This window comes from Prionailurus viverrinus, chromosome B1 (genome assembly GCF_022837055.1).
Source record: "Prionailurus viverrinus isolate Anna chromosome B1, UM_Priviv_1.0, whole genome shotgun sequence".
Lineage (NCBI taxonomy): Eukaryota > Metazoa > Chordata > Mammalia > Carnivora > Felidae > Prionailurus > Prionailurus viverrinus.
The window spans coordinates 185,706,498-185,722,927 of record NC_062564.1 but is presented as its reverse complement, the minus strand read 5'-3'; the positions used below and the strand labels follow the sequence as shown (position 1 = coordinate 185,722,927).

At 49.7% G+C, this 16,430-nt stretch overlaps 1 protein-coding gene across 4 annotated transcripts in view; it reads left to right on the top strand.

Annotated features, from left to right (window-relative positions):
- SLC34A2 (solute carrier family 34 member 2) overlaps nucleotides 1-16,430 on the top strand; it is a 46,457-nt gene that overhangs the window by 24,714 nt on the left and 5,313 nt on the right. For all 4 annotated transcript variants that reach the window (XR_007151759.1, XM_047857135.1, XM_047857133.1 and 1 more), the window contains exons 2-12: nucleotides 4,249-4,363; nucleotides 4,453-4,587; nucleotides 6,113-6,241; nucleotides 7,717-7,860; nucleotides 9,009-9,120; nucleotides 11,518-11,713; nucleotides 12,499-12,594; nucleotides 13,022-13,142; nucleotides 14,283-14,450; nucleotides 15,891-16,007; nucleotides 16,093-16,217. Coding sequence is in view for 3 of the 4 variants with exons in the window: in XM_047857133.1 (XP_047713089.1) it covers nucleotides 4,249-4,363; nucleotides 4,453-4,587; nucleotides 6,113-6,241; nucleotides 7,717-7,860; nucleotides 9,009-9,120; nucleotides 11,518-11,713; nucleotides 12,499-12,594; nucleotides 13,022-13,142; nucleotides 14,283-14,450; nucleotides 15,891-16,007; nucleotides 16,093-16,217 (1,458 nt within the window). In the remaining variant the exon portion in view is untranslated. The remainder of the gene's footprint in view (nucleotides 1-4,248; nucleotides 4,364-4,452; nucleotides 4,588-6,112; nucleotides 6,242-7,716; nucleotides 7,861-9,008; nucleotides 9,121-11,517; nucleotides 11,714-12,498; nucleotides 12,595-13,021; nucleotides 13,143-14,282; nucleotides 14,451-15,890; nucleotides 16,008-16,092; nucleotides 16,218-16,430) is intronic.

Sequence of the window (16,430 nt, the reverse complement as noted above, 5' to 3'; positions counted from 1 at the left end):
GCTCATTAAATGGTACTTGTTGTTATTAGAGTCAATTACACCGTATGTGGTGGAGTGCCGTGTGCATATGTGCTGTATGTCGGGCGCGTGGGCAAGGGCGGATCAGAGAGGCCTGCGGAACTGTGGCAGGGGAGGAGAGAGGACCCGGGGGGGCCCACAGATGAGAAGTGGGTCTTCTGGGGGGGGGGTGTGCTACCTAGGCAAGAGCAGAGGTGCTGGGTTGGGGGGCTGTGGGAGATGACCTTGCGGTTCTTGGGGATGGTAGCAGGAATGACAAACAGCAAACTTCCACGGAGGGGAGCGTCCGGGGTGATGGGGAAGTAAGTTGGACTTCAGTCGGGGTGAGGTCGAAGCGTGGACTGCCGTTAAGCGGCCTGTGGCAGTGACGACGGAAGGTTGATGTTCCAAGGCAGGGGGAGTGCTTTTGTGCCAATACCTGGGCGGCAGGTGCTTCCAAGACCCAGCTCATGGAGCCCTCGCTTCCTCCCAGGACGCTGCATACGGAGGTGAGGCGCTGGCTTCTGCCACTCGGGTCTTAAGGCATCTTCTCCATTTGCCTGGCAATGGGCCTTTAATCAGGTGCGTTGCGCTTCTGATGCTATTATGACATGACTCATCCCTTCTAGGAGTGTTCCAGTCATGTTGTAGTTGAGGCAAACACAGATTCTGGAGTCAGAGACTCTCAAGTCGCACTGCGGCCTTGGGCCAAGTGGCTTTACCCCTCTGAAATGCTTTGGTTTTCTCATCTGTAAAATGGGAAGAACACTAACCCCTCAGGGTTGCTCAGAGGAGGAACACGAACCAATTGGACAGGTTACTGTTCCAAGCACTTTGCAGAAATTAACTCATTGAAGCTGTCTAACAACCCAGTGGGCTATATAGACTGTTATAAGCTCGATTCTACACACGGGAAACTGAGGCACAAAGCAGTCGCGTGATTTGCTCAGGTCTCAGTGTATCTGGGGCAGAGCTGGAGTTTGGTTCTGAGCCTCTGTGCTATGTAAGGTACCCAGCCTCGTGCCTGACTGAAATTCAGAGCTCCAAGATTGTTCGTTTCTTTCCCCCAACACACTGTGGCTACGGATCCCTGCATTGGAAGAGTCACCAGGTAGACACTTGAGCTTACTCCCCCAAACCCATAGGCCTGGCCTTGTCTTTTCTTTTTAACCTCCGTGCTGTTTCCAAGCCGAGCCCGTTCACCTGCATGGTGGCCTTGAGTTGAACTTGGGGCTGTCCCAGGCCAGCCTCGGTCTCCTCCCCAACCGTTCAGCCCTGCCCCACCTCCCCTGCCCGGGCCCCAACCTTGTAGCTGCCTCCCAGCACACCCTGGGAAGGGGCCCCCCCAAATCCAACACACCTTGAGCAGCAGGCTTTGCCCCACCTTTGACTGTCAGCTATAAGAAGGCTTTTCATTGAGCCCGAGGGAGGAGTCCAGCCTGTGACAGGCATAGCAACTCCAGGAGGCCGGACCCTAGAAGCAGCCCCACTCCCAGAAGCCAACAGAGTGGCTTACAGAGAACACAGAGCCCTAGAGCAGCTGCCAGAAAAGGCTGACCTGGGCTCAAGGCTCTACCACTTGGGGCCTTGGGCAAGTTACTTAGCCTCCTTATGCCTCAGTGTTTTCATCTGTATAATGGGAGAATAACAACACCCCCCCCCCCCCCCCCACCGCAAGGTTTGAGCACAGCCTGGCTTACTAAATACTGGCTCTCGCTGGCCAGGCAGGCCCCGGCATCCTGCTCAGAAAGCACGTGAGGCCTGTTGTGTGCCAGGCCCTGTGCTGGATGCTTGTTAAGTTGAAATGAAAGGCACGGCTTGTACTTTCATGGAAGCCAATGACTGCAGGATGTCCCCTGTGATCATGGGTTCTGCAGTTGCCTGGGCAAAGTCAAGAAATTCCTTAGGCTAAACAAACCGATGAAAAGCCCTTCGTGATGAGGACACACCGAATCAGCTTAAGTCCTAGCTTTACAGGTACGCCTAACAGTCACAACACTGGGTATCCCTGAACCATCTTACGTTGTGGGTCTGGGGTGGGGCTACAGCTCTTAAAAGAATTTTGGAAATTTCATAGAGTAGAAAAATAAGTCACCCACAATCCCATCACCCACTGTGAATCCCACGGGACATTTCCAGGTCCTGCGAGAACGTGCTGTGAGTAGGGCAAAAAATAGTGCCTTTTATTCACAATTTATCTAAGGCATTGCTTCTGATTCTTTTCTTAAGGCTTATTTATTTTGAGAGAGACAGAGAGCGAGCGAGTCGGGGAGGGACAGAGACGGAATCCCAAGCAGGCTCTGTGCTGTCAGTGTGGAGCTGACGCAGGGCTTGAACTCACGAACCGTGAGATCATGACCTGCGTGGAGATCAAGAGTCAGCCACTTAACCGACCGAGCCACCCCGGTGCCCCTTTTCTAATTCTTTATAAGCTTTTTTTTTTTTTTTTTTTTTTTTTTTTAAATTTTTTTTTCAACGTTTATTCATTTTTGGGACAGAGAGAGACAGAGCATGAACGGGGGAGGGGCAGAGAGAGAGGGAGACACAGAATCGGAAACAGGCTCCAGGCTCTGAGCCATCAGCCCAGAGCCCGACGCGGGGCTCGAACTCACGGACCGCGAGATCGTGACCTGGCTGAAGTCGGACGCTTAACCGACTGCGCCACCCAGGCGCCCCTATAAGCTTTTTTAATGGCGTGCTATTGCATTGCATGGATGTACCATGGCTAGTACAACAATTTTCCTATTTTTACTATTCACCTCTTTAAGCGACAGCGTGGCAGCATCTTCTTTGGCTTGCATCCCATTCATTCCATCAACCACCACGTATTGGGCATTGTCAGTGTGCCAGGCATAGCTGTAGACCCTAAGGATGCCATGTTGAACCAGGCAAAGCCTCTTTTTTGGGTAGAGCTTGCATTTCGGTAGGCAGGAAGTAGATCCATTTAAGAAAATTAGGAAAGGGGGAAAGAAGAAAAATAGGAAAGGAGTTAGACTGCCACAGATTCTGGGAAAACCTCTTCAAAGAAGTGATCAGAACAGGGAGGTACTTTGGGTTTTCTGAGAGGAAACATTCCTAGATACTGGATTCCTAGAAGTGAAGTGACTGGGTCAGAGATGTATTGAAAACGTAAAGGACTTTAGACCTGTTGCCGCTGGTTTTCCACCAGTACTCGTCTATCTCACTGCAGTCTCTCCAGCCCAGAATATTATACTTACAAGTATTTTTTTCTGCTGATTTGATAGTTGAAATTTATCTCACTGTTCTAATTTGCATATCTTGGGTTGTTAATGGGGCCCAATTCTTTGCAGTATTTTAGCCACTTGTATTTTCCTCTTCTGTGAACTGTTTGTACGGCACTAACGTGTGTCAGAGGACAAGCACCACGAGGAGGGGACTTCCAAGTGTGTCAAGAGCCACCCTTTGTGTAACCAAGAAAGGCTTTGTTGAAACAATGGCTTATGAGGAAGTGTCTACCAAAGGTTAGAAAGCATGTGGTTCTGACAAAGGGTCATTAAGCCAGGCGGCATGGCATAGGAATAATAGCTACCATTTGGCGGATGGCTGCTTGGTTCCAGGAACTTTCTAGGGGTCACTGTCAGTCTCATAACCCTGCACACATAACCTGGACTTGTCCACATTTTATAGATGGGGAAACATTGATGCCTTTATGCTCAGAGGTATAAAAGGACCTGCCTAAGCACACAGCCGCTGATAAGTGGCACTACTGGGATTCGAACTGGCTTCATTGTGTCATGCTGCCCACAGAAGACTGGGTGGTAGGTAAAGCAGGCAGAACGTGTGTTAGCATTTACGTATACGTTAAGTCCGCTGTGTGAGGTTCGGTGTGGATGTGCAGTCTAGAATAAAAGCAGGAGGGAACCATTGGAGGACCGAGAGGACGTGGCGTGCCGTGAGTTGATGAAGAGGGGTGGCTTTGCACCCCCTTTCTGACTAAAGGAGAGAGTCAAGACAGAGGCTGAGCCAGAAGGAAGTTGGAGACATCAAAGGAAGTTCAGTGGACAGACTTGAGGCTAGAATGGAAAGAAACACTGTAAGAAGTGGTTTGATTTGGTGACAGCCTAGGTGAGCGGTTGAGGGAGACCCAGAGGAGAAATATGGCACGGAAGAGCCCCCGCCTTGGAAGGTAGATTCTCTCCCGAATCTCTGCAACCTAGTTCTTCCCGCCATAGCACCTGAGTGGGCCTCCCTTCAGTGGCTGCTTCTTTAAGCTCTGTTTTCCGTCTGCAGATCATGGCTCCCTGGCCTGAGCTGGAAAATGCCCAGCCCGACCCCAATAAATACATGGAAGGGGACACTAGCCAGCAGTCCACCACACCCGGGAAAGGCAAGGACACTAGCCAAAGTAAGTGCCGATCATCCCGCCCCAGACTGGCCTCCTGTGGCTCGGGTCTGACCCTCATTCCTCATGGCCTCTGTTGCTTGTTTGAGTAGATGACAGCGGGACCCCAGTCACCAAGATCGAGCTTCTGCCGTCCTATTCCACCGTGGCACTGATAGAGGAGCCCACAGCAGTGGAAGACCCCTGGGACCTGCCCGAGCTCCGGGACACGGGGATCAAGTGGTCAGGTGAAAGCAGGCAGGCGGGACTTCCCATGCGTGAGGGATTGGGTTCACTGCCTCCACAGGATCATCTCCTTTGTGTTACCCTCTTCCGTTCCATCGCTCTGAGGTCTTTCTTTCTTTTTATTAATTTTTAAATGTTTATTTTTTATTTATTTTTTTTTTAAATTTATTTTTGGGACAGAGAGAGACAGAGCATGAACGGGGGAGGGGCAGAGAGAGAGGGAGACACAGAATCGGAAACAGGCTCCAGGCTCCGAGCCATCAGCCCAGAGCCTGACGCGGGGCTCGAACTCACGGACCGCGAGATCGTGACCTGGCTGAAGTCGGACGCTTAACCGACGGTGCCACCCAGGCGCCCCAAAATGTTTATTTTTGAGAGGGAGAGAGAGAGAGAGAGAGCGAGCACGAGTGGGAGAGGGGTAGAGAGAGAGGGAGACACAGAATCCCAAGCAGGCTCCAGGCTCTGAGCTGTCAGCACAGAGCTTGAAGCGGGGCTCAAACTCACAAACCCCAAGATCATGGTCTGAGCCGAAGTCGGAGGCTCAACCGCCTGAGCCACCCAGCACCCCTCTGATGCCTCTCATAAAAAGGTCCTGGCTAGGGATACCGCCTGCAGTCTTGGAGGCTTGGAGTCAAAGCGTAATGCGATAATTGGGGGATCTTTTGTTCTCTCATGCACTCAACAAATGTGCCAGCATGGGGGTAGTAACCAGGCCGGGCGCCATGCTGCTCCTTATAACCCACTGTGTGCTGACTGGTCCCAGGAACTGTGCTGTGGGTACAGCATTGAACAGACGAGACCCCTGCTCTGAGAGCCCCTGGATGGAGGGCTCTCCTCACCTAAATGTGGGCATCGAGGAAAGCTTCCAGAAGACAGAATATACAGCCAGGATGGCTGGCGTGCAAACAAATGCTGCATTTCTTTTCCGGGTGCAGGGTGTAAGGTCTGTCTGCAGATCAGACAGCTGGGAGGGAGGAGGTGAGAACCACTATAAAATCGAGCAGAGAAAATAGCATCCAAGGACATAACATTCCAGGATGTATGAGCGCCCAAGCCCTCCCCAAATGGAGGCTGTGATTGCTACCTTGTGGCCACATTTTAGAAAATAGTCTGTGCTGTTTTGAAGGTGCTTAGGAGAGCCATTATCTCTGACCCCGCACTTAGCAGGTGTCAAGTGCCCTTAACTGCCTCCCTCAGCGACACTGCTTCAGCTGAGCATGGAGTCTGGTTTGCCTGTCAGTGCCCCAGACCACACCAAACCCCTCCTCCCTGAAGCCAGTCCTTTAGAGACGCTTCACCACAGATTTCAACTAAATGGACTAGAGTGGTAATTGCTTTGAAAACTCTACTCACGGATGCATCCCATCTCTAAGCCTTGCCATACATAAGAGCTTACAGCCACCTGGTGATTGGGGGGGAGGGGGGGGGAGGATTGGTGGGGGAGGGGAGATGAGCACTCTGAGCTCATTGCCAAACTCCTCAGAGTTTCGGGCACTAAAAGCCTGTGTCCTTTCTCCCTTACCCCAGAGAGAGACACCAAAGGGAAGATTCTCTGTGTCTTCCAAGGAATCGGGAAATTTATTTTGCTTCTGGCATTTCTCTACTTCTTCGTGTGCTCGCTGGATGTCCTCAGCAGTGCCTTCCAGCTGGTTGGAGGTATGGGTGAAAGGGACAGAGATCTGGGGTGGGGTATTTTCATGCAGTTTGGTTCAGATGGTCACAAGGCAGCAAGCCCTCTCCAGCTGCAGCCTCCTGGCGGGTTTTAGGACAGAAGGGCACCGCACACCTTCTCGTGAAGTCATGCTCCCGTTTTACAGAAGAGAAAACTGAGGTCTTTAAAGGAGCTATGACTGGCTGAGATGGCTTAGGCCGGCAGCCCAGGCTGGGGCCATTTCCAAGCGGTCAGCTTCCCGTGTTTGTCCACCGACCCTAGGCAGGAAGCTGTTTGATATAAGGACTTATCTAAGGGATCCCTGCTGTCTTGGGGCCTCCCGACCTGCAGAGATTATTAGATAGGAATGCTCTCAAGCTAAAGCAACTATAGAAAATCAGGGCTGGGCCTTTGTTGGAGAAGGACAAGGTTCCCAGAGCTGGTGGGTCCTTATCCTTAGCAGTTGCCTACACGTCTTGCAGGACTGGGAGTAGCTAAGCAGTGTGAGGGGGTCCCAGAAGTTAAATCACCACATACTTGGCCACCTGTGTTCCCCTGATGGGTGACAACAGTGATAGCCAGCACGTTGGATGCCTCCTGAAGTCCTAAACGTTTCTTCCCCAAACCCTTCCCATTTATGGAGAGCACTCAAAGTTGAAAGAGGTCAGCACTTAGTTTCACAGCCTTGAGTTGGCATGGTGGGATCCAAACTCGGATCCCAGAGGCACAGAAGACCATGGATTTCTATTCCCCTGGGTGCCTTCTTGGGAACTCATCGTTGTGACCTGGGAGAATTGGGAGAGGGGGCACTTGTGAGGGTGTATGAAGGGCAGACTGACTTCCTGGAAGCCACCCCCAGGAATCCCAGCGTAAGCAAGGGATTTTGCTCTCCAAGTGTCTCAGATGAATTGCTTCTACCCTCTTGGGCCTTGGTCATCTTCAGTGAATGGATTGGGGAATGGATGGATCGTCTCAGGCATCTGAGGCTAGGCTGGAGCTAGAGAATGGGGGTTGGGTAGGATTGATAGAGAAGAATGAGAATATCCATTCGTGGGGGGGGGGGGGGGATTTTCTGAGTCGGGAATATATCCCCAGAGACAGGAATTAGCGCATCTGGAGACTCACCAACACCTATTGGGCCAAGTGCGGAATTGAGGCCAGGTTGGCGGTCAGAGAAGGCTGGGGGAGGGCTTGCTGATGAAGGAGTAGTGGATGTATGGAGGCTGTAGGGTGAAGGGACAAGAGGAACAAGGGGTGCGGCATGAGTGGGGAGCGAGGTCACAGAAGTGGAGACATGGCCCCAGGGCAGCACTGGGAAGAAGCACGTGGCAGATGCACTGGGAAGATCCCAGGGGTACCAGCTGGGCTGGAGGCTGGCCTCCCTGACCCACAGCCAGCTGGTCGTGGCTGGAGATGAGATGTCTGTGTATTCAGTTGCCCACCTAACTTTCCATCTGGTGGCTTTGGGCTTGTTTTTCAGGAAAGGTGGCCGGGCAGTTTTTCAGCAACAACTCTATTATGTCCAACCCCGTGGCTGGGCTGGTGATCGGAGTGCTGGTGACTGTCCTTGTGCAGAGTTCCAGCACCTCCTCGTCCATCATCGTCAGCATGGTGGCCTCCTCGCGTGAGTCCAGGCACCCGTGGGCCCAGACATTCCAGGCATTCCCCCGCCCGGCTGAGGAACCCAGGATTTACTCTGAATGTGTCCAGGCTTGTCACCATGGTCTTCCTATCTCGTGCAGCTGTGATGTGCTCTGCTTTATCCCAGGCAGTCTCCTGTTTCCATTGCCATGGCTGAGTCTGAAAATCGTCCCCGATGCTTGAAGACCCAGCTCTGAATCTCTAGAACTGTGTTGCCCAGTCCATCAGGCACTAGCCACATGTGGCTATTTAATTTTATTTAACCTTAATTTATTTTCACTTAACATATAAAAGTGAGTTGCTTGGTTGCACTGACTGTATTTCAGGGGATCAATAGTCACACGTGGCCTGTGGCTGCCATATTGGACCATGTATCTACATGGTCCTTTCAAGAACATTTCCGTCACTGCTCAGTGCTAAGAATAAATTATAAATAAATCCACACATTGGCTTGGGGACAACCAAGCTTGGGAAGCTGGCATTCCAAACATGAACCTGCTGATATTTGCTCTGGCTGAATCAGGACAGATACTCCGGCACCGGTGGGGGTTGCCTTCTCCAGATACCACTGGACCAAATTGAACAGATTAATTTTCAGTACAAACCAGCATGTTAGCAAAGTTAACTAGAACTTTCTTGGGCTAAATTAGAAAAAGATATTCTTTAAAATTACTTTCACATGTTAGAACACTGTGGCAGCGTACTAATTTTGTTAGAGAAATTATACTGCTGGGAATTTGCCATAATAAATACACAAGTCCTTACACATTGTTTCCTGTTCTCCCGTAAGCTGGCCTTGCATCTGTAATAGGGAGGACAGAGAAATTTAGAAAGGCACTTTGAAACTGGAATCCACAGAAGGGCTTCTTCATGGAGCGTGTGGATTCCCTGAAATTATGTGCCGGGACTTTTTGCTCGGTACATGTGCATATTTCTGTGGTGGGCTATCCTAGCTTGAATCAGATTCATAGCCTGGTGCAGACCCCAGAATGGGTTAGGAAATGCTGCTTTGTTACTTACCAGCTTGAATGAGGTCTGCCTGCCTTGGGCCACATCGGGAACATGGCCAGGCTGCCTTCCTAAACTTGCTAACTCTCACCAACTTTCTCTTTTCCACCCCCCCCCCCCCAGTGCTGACTGTGCGTGCCGCCATCCCCATCATCATGGGGGCCAACATTGGGACCTCAGTCACCAACACCATTGTGGCGCTCATGCAGGCAGGAGACCGGAGTGAGTTCAGAAGGTAGGAGGCCCAGAATCAGCCTTTGCTGCCACGAGGCTCATCGGTTTCGGCCAGGTTGTCATAACTGCCTTAAACTAGCCAATGAGAACCTTCTGGTCATTCCTAGAACAGTTTGAAGTAGCCATTGTGGAGTACAGCTGGGGGTTGGAATCACATACTTACCGGTTGATTTAACTCAGCTCCCTGGTATGCAAAGCCAGGATAATTGTGTCGTCTATCACCACTGTTGTCCAAAGGAGTAAACCCAGCCAAACAGGTAAATGCTTAGCAAGGTACCTGGCACATAACCAGAGCTCCCTAAATGCAAGCCCTAGCTAGAAGCTTACTTGCTGTGTGGCGTAGTTAAAACAAGGCCAGTTAGGATAGGATTTACCATCCCGCTTAGTCAGAAATAATTATAACCTCCTAAAGCTTCCTCTTTGGGTGAGCTCAACCCCAGTTACCTTTCCTTTGTTCTCCACTTGCCGGTAAAAGGCAAACTGTAGCTTTTGTGGATGCATAAGATCTGAAAACGGGACAGGTTAAAACAGGCAAAGGTTAATGTGAAAATTAACCACGTTCTCTGGCCTGTCTTCTAACTGATGGGCTTTTCCCAGAAGTTCATAAAATAGAGAAGGCAGTTTGTCTGCATGATGTAATCGCCATGTGGGTCAGGCAGACAGCATTAAACAGGCTGGCTGGGGAGTCAGCAAATGTCATCCCTCTTCTGTGGGTGAACTGGCAGGTGGCAGAGGGCCTCAGAGCTGCTCATTTCCACTCAGACACGGCTAACCTTCCTTGGTCCCTGATGAAATGTCCTGAGGTTTGCAATAATAATACACATGATCCAGGGGGAAGGTTGTTAATTTGATCTTCTCAAGAAGCTGAGTAGACTTTCTTTGCCTCGTTTTATTAATATAGAAGCACAAAGAGGTTAAGTAACTTCACCGAGGGGCATAGCTCGGACTCAATCTAGGTTTCTTCCAGATTCTGGGTTCTTTTCACTGCTACCTATGAAATATAAACATGATCTATGAAAGTGCCTGCACATAGCAGTATATAGCTCACCCCTTGTTCAGATTATTTAAATAGATTGCCTTCAGTCACATCTTTGGAGATGTGTATCATTCTTTCCTGGTGATTTGGAATACCTCCTTAGATTTCTAGGAAAATAATGACTATATCCAACCCCTATAAGGCTCCTAAAACATTTTGCCAAACTACTAAGAAATATTTACATCACTTTACATCAGACGTGTATGAAGATGTCTTAAATTACTCTCTTTAGGAAGAATAAGTTACTTTGAAAAACATTGGCTAATATGATAGGTGAAAATTTGTAGTTGCAAGTAAATGAATTATAAATAAGTTTCCTTAAGTGTAGTGAAGTGAAGTTAAGCATTTTCTCCACAAGTATATTAGCTTCTATACATGTCCCTTTGGGTTTTAGGTGTTTTTTGACATGCAGATGTTTTTTTTAATTATTTTTAATTTTTTTAGGATCACCTGGGAACTTTTTTAGTTTATTTATTTTGAGAGAGAGAGAGAGAGAGAGAGAGAGAGAGAGCACTCCAGCAAGGGAGGGTCAGAGAGAGAGAGAGGGAGAGAGAGAATCCCAAGCAGGTTCCACACTGTCAGCTCAGAGCCCGACTCAGGGCTTGAACTCACAAGCCATGAGCCGAAACTAAGAGTCTGACGCTTAACCGACTGAGCCACCCAAGTACCCCATGCAGATGTGTTTTGAAGAAAAATGTTTTTCATTGAGCAAAAAAAGATCTCAAGTGTCATAGTGTGGAGACAGGATGGAATTCAGGAGAACCTGCAAACCTTATCAGATATAAACTGTGGTATATATTGGCCTTGTTTTCTGTGCAGGTTGTTCAGATGTTTTATCAGAGTCCCGAGATCTTAACACAAAAAGTTAAGAATTCAGTTCTGGGGTTTGATTACCATCAGACCACTGGCCTCCACCTTTCCAAAGGAAGGTTGTCTTCAATGTGCATGATTCAAAAGTAGCCTTGATTCAATTCTTCCAAACAGTGGTCCTTGAGCTAATTACTGTAGCCATAACCTGTCTACCTCCCTTTTGCTCAGCAGAAAGAACTGAGTGCTGTCTGTCTTGGTGGGAAATGTTCTGCTGGGCAGTGGGAGACAAGGGTCCTGGCCCCAACACCCATGCAGTGGTCTTCAGTCAATTCCCCTCTGCTTGGTGGCCCCCAACTTCCTCATCTATCAAATGGGGATATTAATCCCACCCACTTGGGCATTGCTGTGAGCATGTAAATGAGATTGTACACGTGTGGGCATAGATAGGTGACTCCCTTGCAGCCAATGCAATCAATGAGCAGCCTAGACTGGTGCCCACTTGCTTGTTGACCAATCTTACTGTTGGCTTGGGGTGGGATTACCTTCTTATAGGGCTTTTGCAGGGGCTACTGTCCATGACTTCTTCAACTGGCTCTCTGTGTTGGTGCTCTTGCCCCTGGAGGCAGCTACCCATTACCTGGAGATCCTGACCAACTTGGTGGTAGAGACCTTTAACTTCAAGAATGGAGAAGACGCCCCGGCACTTCTGAAAGTTATCACAGATCCCTTCACGAAACTCATTATCCAGGTAACCCATCTTCCTTCAGAGAGGGAAAGGAAGGAACTAACTCCTTCCCCTTTCCCCCCACACCCCACCCAACTGGGCAGAGATGGTGAAGGATGATGGTCTATAAACACTGTTCTTTGGTTGCCTTTGAAAAAGGCCAAGGGAGGCAAGACTTCAGGGACACCTGATAGAGCAGTTGGCTTTTTTTTTTGTTTCCTTGACTTCAACATGTGTCCTCCTTATTGGGGTGGGAGCAAGGGAATGGCAGGTGCTTCTCAAGACTCAAGGACTTCATTGGATGCTTGGAGCCATTGTATTCCCCCCACTGACCTCAGCATCCTTGGGCTCGCTAATAAAATATTATCCTGCCTCTAGCCAAAGAGGAAGGTTACTGTCTTTCCTTCCGTCTCAGCCCTCTGCTCACTGGGGTCTGTCCATATTATTGAAATAAATGAAAGAAGGTTTTGGGGCTCTTACCTTAGGTAGAATGGGTCAACTTGGACTTTGTCCTTTATTACCTTTATCTTCTGGTTTTTACTATCACTCAATGACTATCTACTGCATGCTTCCAAGTTACCAGCCCATTGTTTATACAATCATTTGTTTATTTGCCAAGCACCTGCTAAGTAACATCCAGGTGCTGTGCTCCATCCTGGGAGTACAGATGGAGTGAGTCCTGACTCACTCCTGCAGGAGCTCCCAGTTGGGTTCAAGTTCTCGAAGCCCCCTTAACAGCACCTCCTACGGTCCATCCCTCATCAGTGCTGAGGACGTGCTGACTCTCTCCTGTCTGTTGCTTTCTTCAGCTGGATAAGAAAGTTATCAACCAAATTGCAATGAATGATGAAGCAGCCAAAAACAAGAGTCTGATCAAGATTTGGTGTGAAACTTTTACCAACGTGGTAAGTTTCTAAGAATGTTGCTGGGTTGGCAGACTCCAGCATCCATGCCTTAAGCAAAACCTTTAATTCAATGTGGGCAAATGAAAGGTACGGAGAAGGAAAAATTGGCCCGTGAGCCAATTAAGAAATTAAGAAAGCAAGTCTCTGAATGCCGGATGGACAGACAATGCAGTAGGACAGACTGACCCCATTTTGCTTCATTCCGCACCATGGATACATTATTCCTGGCTCGTTATTTTCATGCCTCTTGGCTCACCTCTGGCTGCCTGTGTTCCCATTTATGGAGAGACCCGTGGAAACAGTGCGTTACCCTTACAGACACACACACTCATGCGTGTCTCCCTCCTACTTGCCACGTCGCCTGCCAGTGCTACCAAAAGTGAGTATTATGGACTATGCATCCCATTTCCCAATGTTTGTCATCCAGACTCAGATGAATGTCACTGTCCCCTCGCCTGAGAACTGCACCTCCCCTTCCCTTTGTTGGTCGGACGGTTCCTACACCTGGACCATCAAGAACGTGACCTACAAGGAGAACATTGCCAAGTGTGAGTGGAACTCGAAAGAACATCAGCCCACCAGGCTGGGCTGTCTGGGGGTTGCAGTTGGCATTCATTATCTGTGTGAGGCTCAGTAAGTGAGGGAAAGAAGGGCACTAGGATTCACAGAGCACTGGTATCATACCCAGTAATGAGTATGAACTTTCGCAGCAGAGGGACAGGTGCTATGCCCAAGGTCCCCCGGTAAGGGGACGAAGTAGGACTTGAAGCCCAGCTTCTCTGGCAGTTCCATACTGCATCAGAACTCGTCAACAGATTACAGAGTGCTCCCTCCATATGCTTTGGTATCCCTTGGGCTCCAGGGAGATGCCAGCCATATTTGCAGGAGATGCGGGTCCCACACAGAACAGAACAAATGCATTCACCCTGAAGCCACGAGTCCCTGCTATACGGCAGGCCCCATTCAAGGGCCTGGAGCTATGCACTAAACAATGCAGTGAGCCTACCTGATGCTCCCTGTCTTTAAGAAGCTAGACTGTTGCCCCAGGAATCTCTTCCAGCCCAGACATCCTTAACTCTGCTAACTATTCTTTATATAGCCATGTGTGTATTTCTGCTTCTCTTCATCCTCTCCATACCACCCACATTAATTCTGAGCAGTAAATAGTCAAATGTGGTTTACCTCACAGAATCAATGAGTTTGCCACCTCCCATGCTCTAGGTGCTTTTCATCCATCAACAAAACCATATAATCATGGGACCACACAGGGACTTCTAAAAAACAAGGAGGTTTATAATTAGCAATAGTTCCTACTCTGACTTACCCATCCTATGCCACTTGGTTCCTCAAACTCTTTGTTGTAAGTATCCTCAATATCGTGAGTAAAACACAGCCTGGGATTTAGAGGTAGAAGGAAGCCCCTGACTAGCTCTGTGACTGTAATGATTTCACATCATCATGTTCTAGCTTCGTGAGGTCCCCTGGCCAAAACATAGCCTCAGGCTTACACTTAGCTGCAAGGGAAGCTGGGAAGTGTGGTCTTTATTCTGGGTTGCCATACGTCGAGCTAACAACCAAGATTCTGTTACTGTGATACAGAAAGATGTTGGGAAATGAATAACAGTCTGTGGCCTTGGGGGGGTGGCACCCATTTCCCTCCTAACAAGGGCTTTCCATTATCTCTTCAGGCCAGCACATCTTTGTGAATTCCAGCCTCCCAGATGTTGCTGTTGGCATAATCCTGCTGTTAGCCTCCCTGCTGGTCCTCTGTGGCTGCCTGATCATGATCGTCAAGCTCCTGGGCTCCGTGCTCCGGGGACAGGTAGCCGTTGTCATCAAGAAGACCCTCAACACTGGTAGGCACACTGCCCCTCATTCTGGGCTTTCTAGGGTGTGGCATCACTGTGGCCATCCCGGGTAGTCGGTGGGGGGGGCTCCTTTATATTTTAATTTAGCAATGGCCTCTTGTTAAATAAACTCCTGCATGGAGTTTCTCTCTTGGGTCTGACAAGCTGAAGAAGTTAAGATGCCTTTTGCCCTTGAAATCTCCCTTGGTGTCTTGGGTGGAGGCTGGGGAGTGGGCACAAGCTTCTATCACATAGTTGCAAGGTCCTGCGGAAGAGCTGGCTCAAATGCAGCGATCTGTGAGATAGGCCTTCCTTCCTGGCAGGTTTCCTATGCCCAGGACTCTCGGGTCTTGTCAGGATCCCATAGGAAAAGGGTAACAGATGCCCTCCCTGCTCCCTACTTCTCTCCACTCTTGGGAAGAAAATGTGGGTCTGGATAATACATCAGCATCTTGAGGCAGCCAGTTCTCTTGCTGATGGCATCCTGGCCCCCGGGAGGGTGCAAAGCTGAGGACGTTGCCTCCCCATGAAACCTCAGGGAAATGGGGCCGAGAATGGTCTGCCTCCCAGGGTTGTCACAAGGTTGTCATGCGGCTGAGCTGGGTGACTCTGGGTGCCTGCTGGATGTGCAGGTCTTGATCCTGTGCCGAGGGACCGGTGTGTAGGACTTCTGAGCCGCGGCACTGCTTCCAGGCAATGCCACAAAGGTGGAGGATCCGCAGCCTGGGGAGACCAGGACAGGCAGAAGGAAGGAGGCTCAAATGCTTTGTGGGAGGAAGGTGGTTGTTTGGGTGGTGTCTTAGTTCCGCTGCTCTAACAAATTATCCTAGACTGGGGTGGCTTAAACAAGAGACGTTTATATCTCACAGTCCTGGGGGCTGGGAAGTCCGGCGTTAGGATGCCAGCATAGTTGGGCTTTGGTGACGTCCCACTCCCTGATTTTCAGGTGGCCGCTGTGCCCTCACACAGAAAGAGTACAGAGGAAACACGCTCCCTCTTCTTGTGTAAGGGCACTAATGCGTCATTCATGAGGACTCCACCCTGATGATCTAATTACCTCCCAAAGGCTCCCGTTCCTGATACACTCACACTGGGGATTTCGGTTTCAACATTAATTTGGGGGAAACAAGACATCCACTCCATAACATGTGGGTTCAGCATTTCTACTTCTGGATTTCAGTGAATATGTGTTTGTTTGTTTGTTTCTGTGACACATGCCAACATCCTTGGTTCCACCATCCGAATATGCAAGGTGAAAGGATTCTGAAAATCCAGTTTGTAATTTCCGACCGTGGTGTGGGGTGAGGAGGCTTCCGTACAGCCTGACCCTCTAGCTCAGACCATCCCCCCCCCCACCCACCCCAGGTCCTGTGGAGGTGCCAGCTGGGCCTCCAACCCCTGCCTTCTTTAGCAGGCCTGTGACAGATCTCTTTTCCTTCTGTCTTCTAGATTTTCCCTTTCCTTTTGCCTGGCTGACTGGCTACCTGGCCATCCTTGTGGGAGCAGGTATGACCTTCATCGTGCAGAGCAGCTCTGTGTTCACATCTGCTATGACCCCACTGATTGGTGAGTTTCTCCCTGGCTTTTCCCCTATTACCGTCTCCCATCATCCCCTGAGGCTGATACTATAGTTTTTGTATTTTCCTGCCAGGTATTGGTGTGATCACCATTGAGAGGGCATATCCACTCACGCTCGGCTCCAACATCGGCACCACCACCACCGCCATTCTGGCCGCCTTAGCCAGCCCAGGCAATACTCTCAGGAGCTCGCTGCAGGTTAGGAAATGTTCTGTGGGGCAGGGGCTCTGGTGAGATGCAGCCCCATTCGTGGTCTTGCAAGCCGACGGTTTGTGAACAAGAGCCAAGTTTTTCTCTGTGTTCAAAACTGTGATGTGAGGAGAAGCCACAGGAAGACAGATCTGAGACGTGTCTCTCTGTTCCTGAGAGAGGCAGTGAGAGACCCCCACCACTGGTGCTTGTTAAACAGAG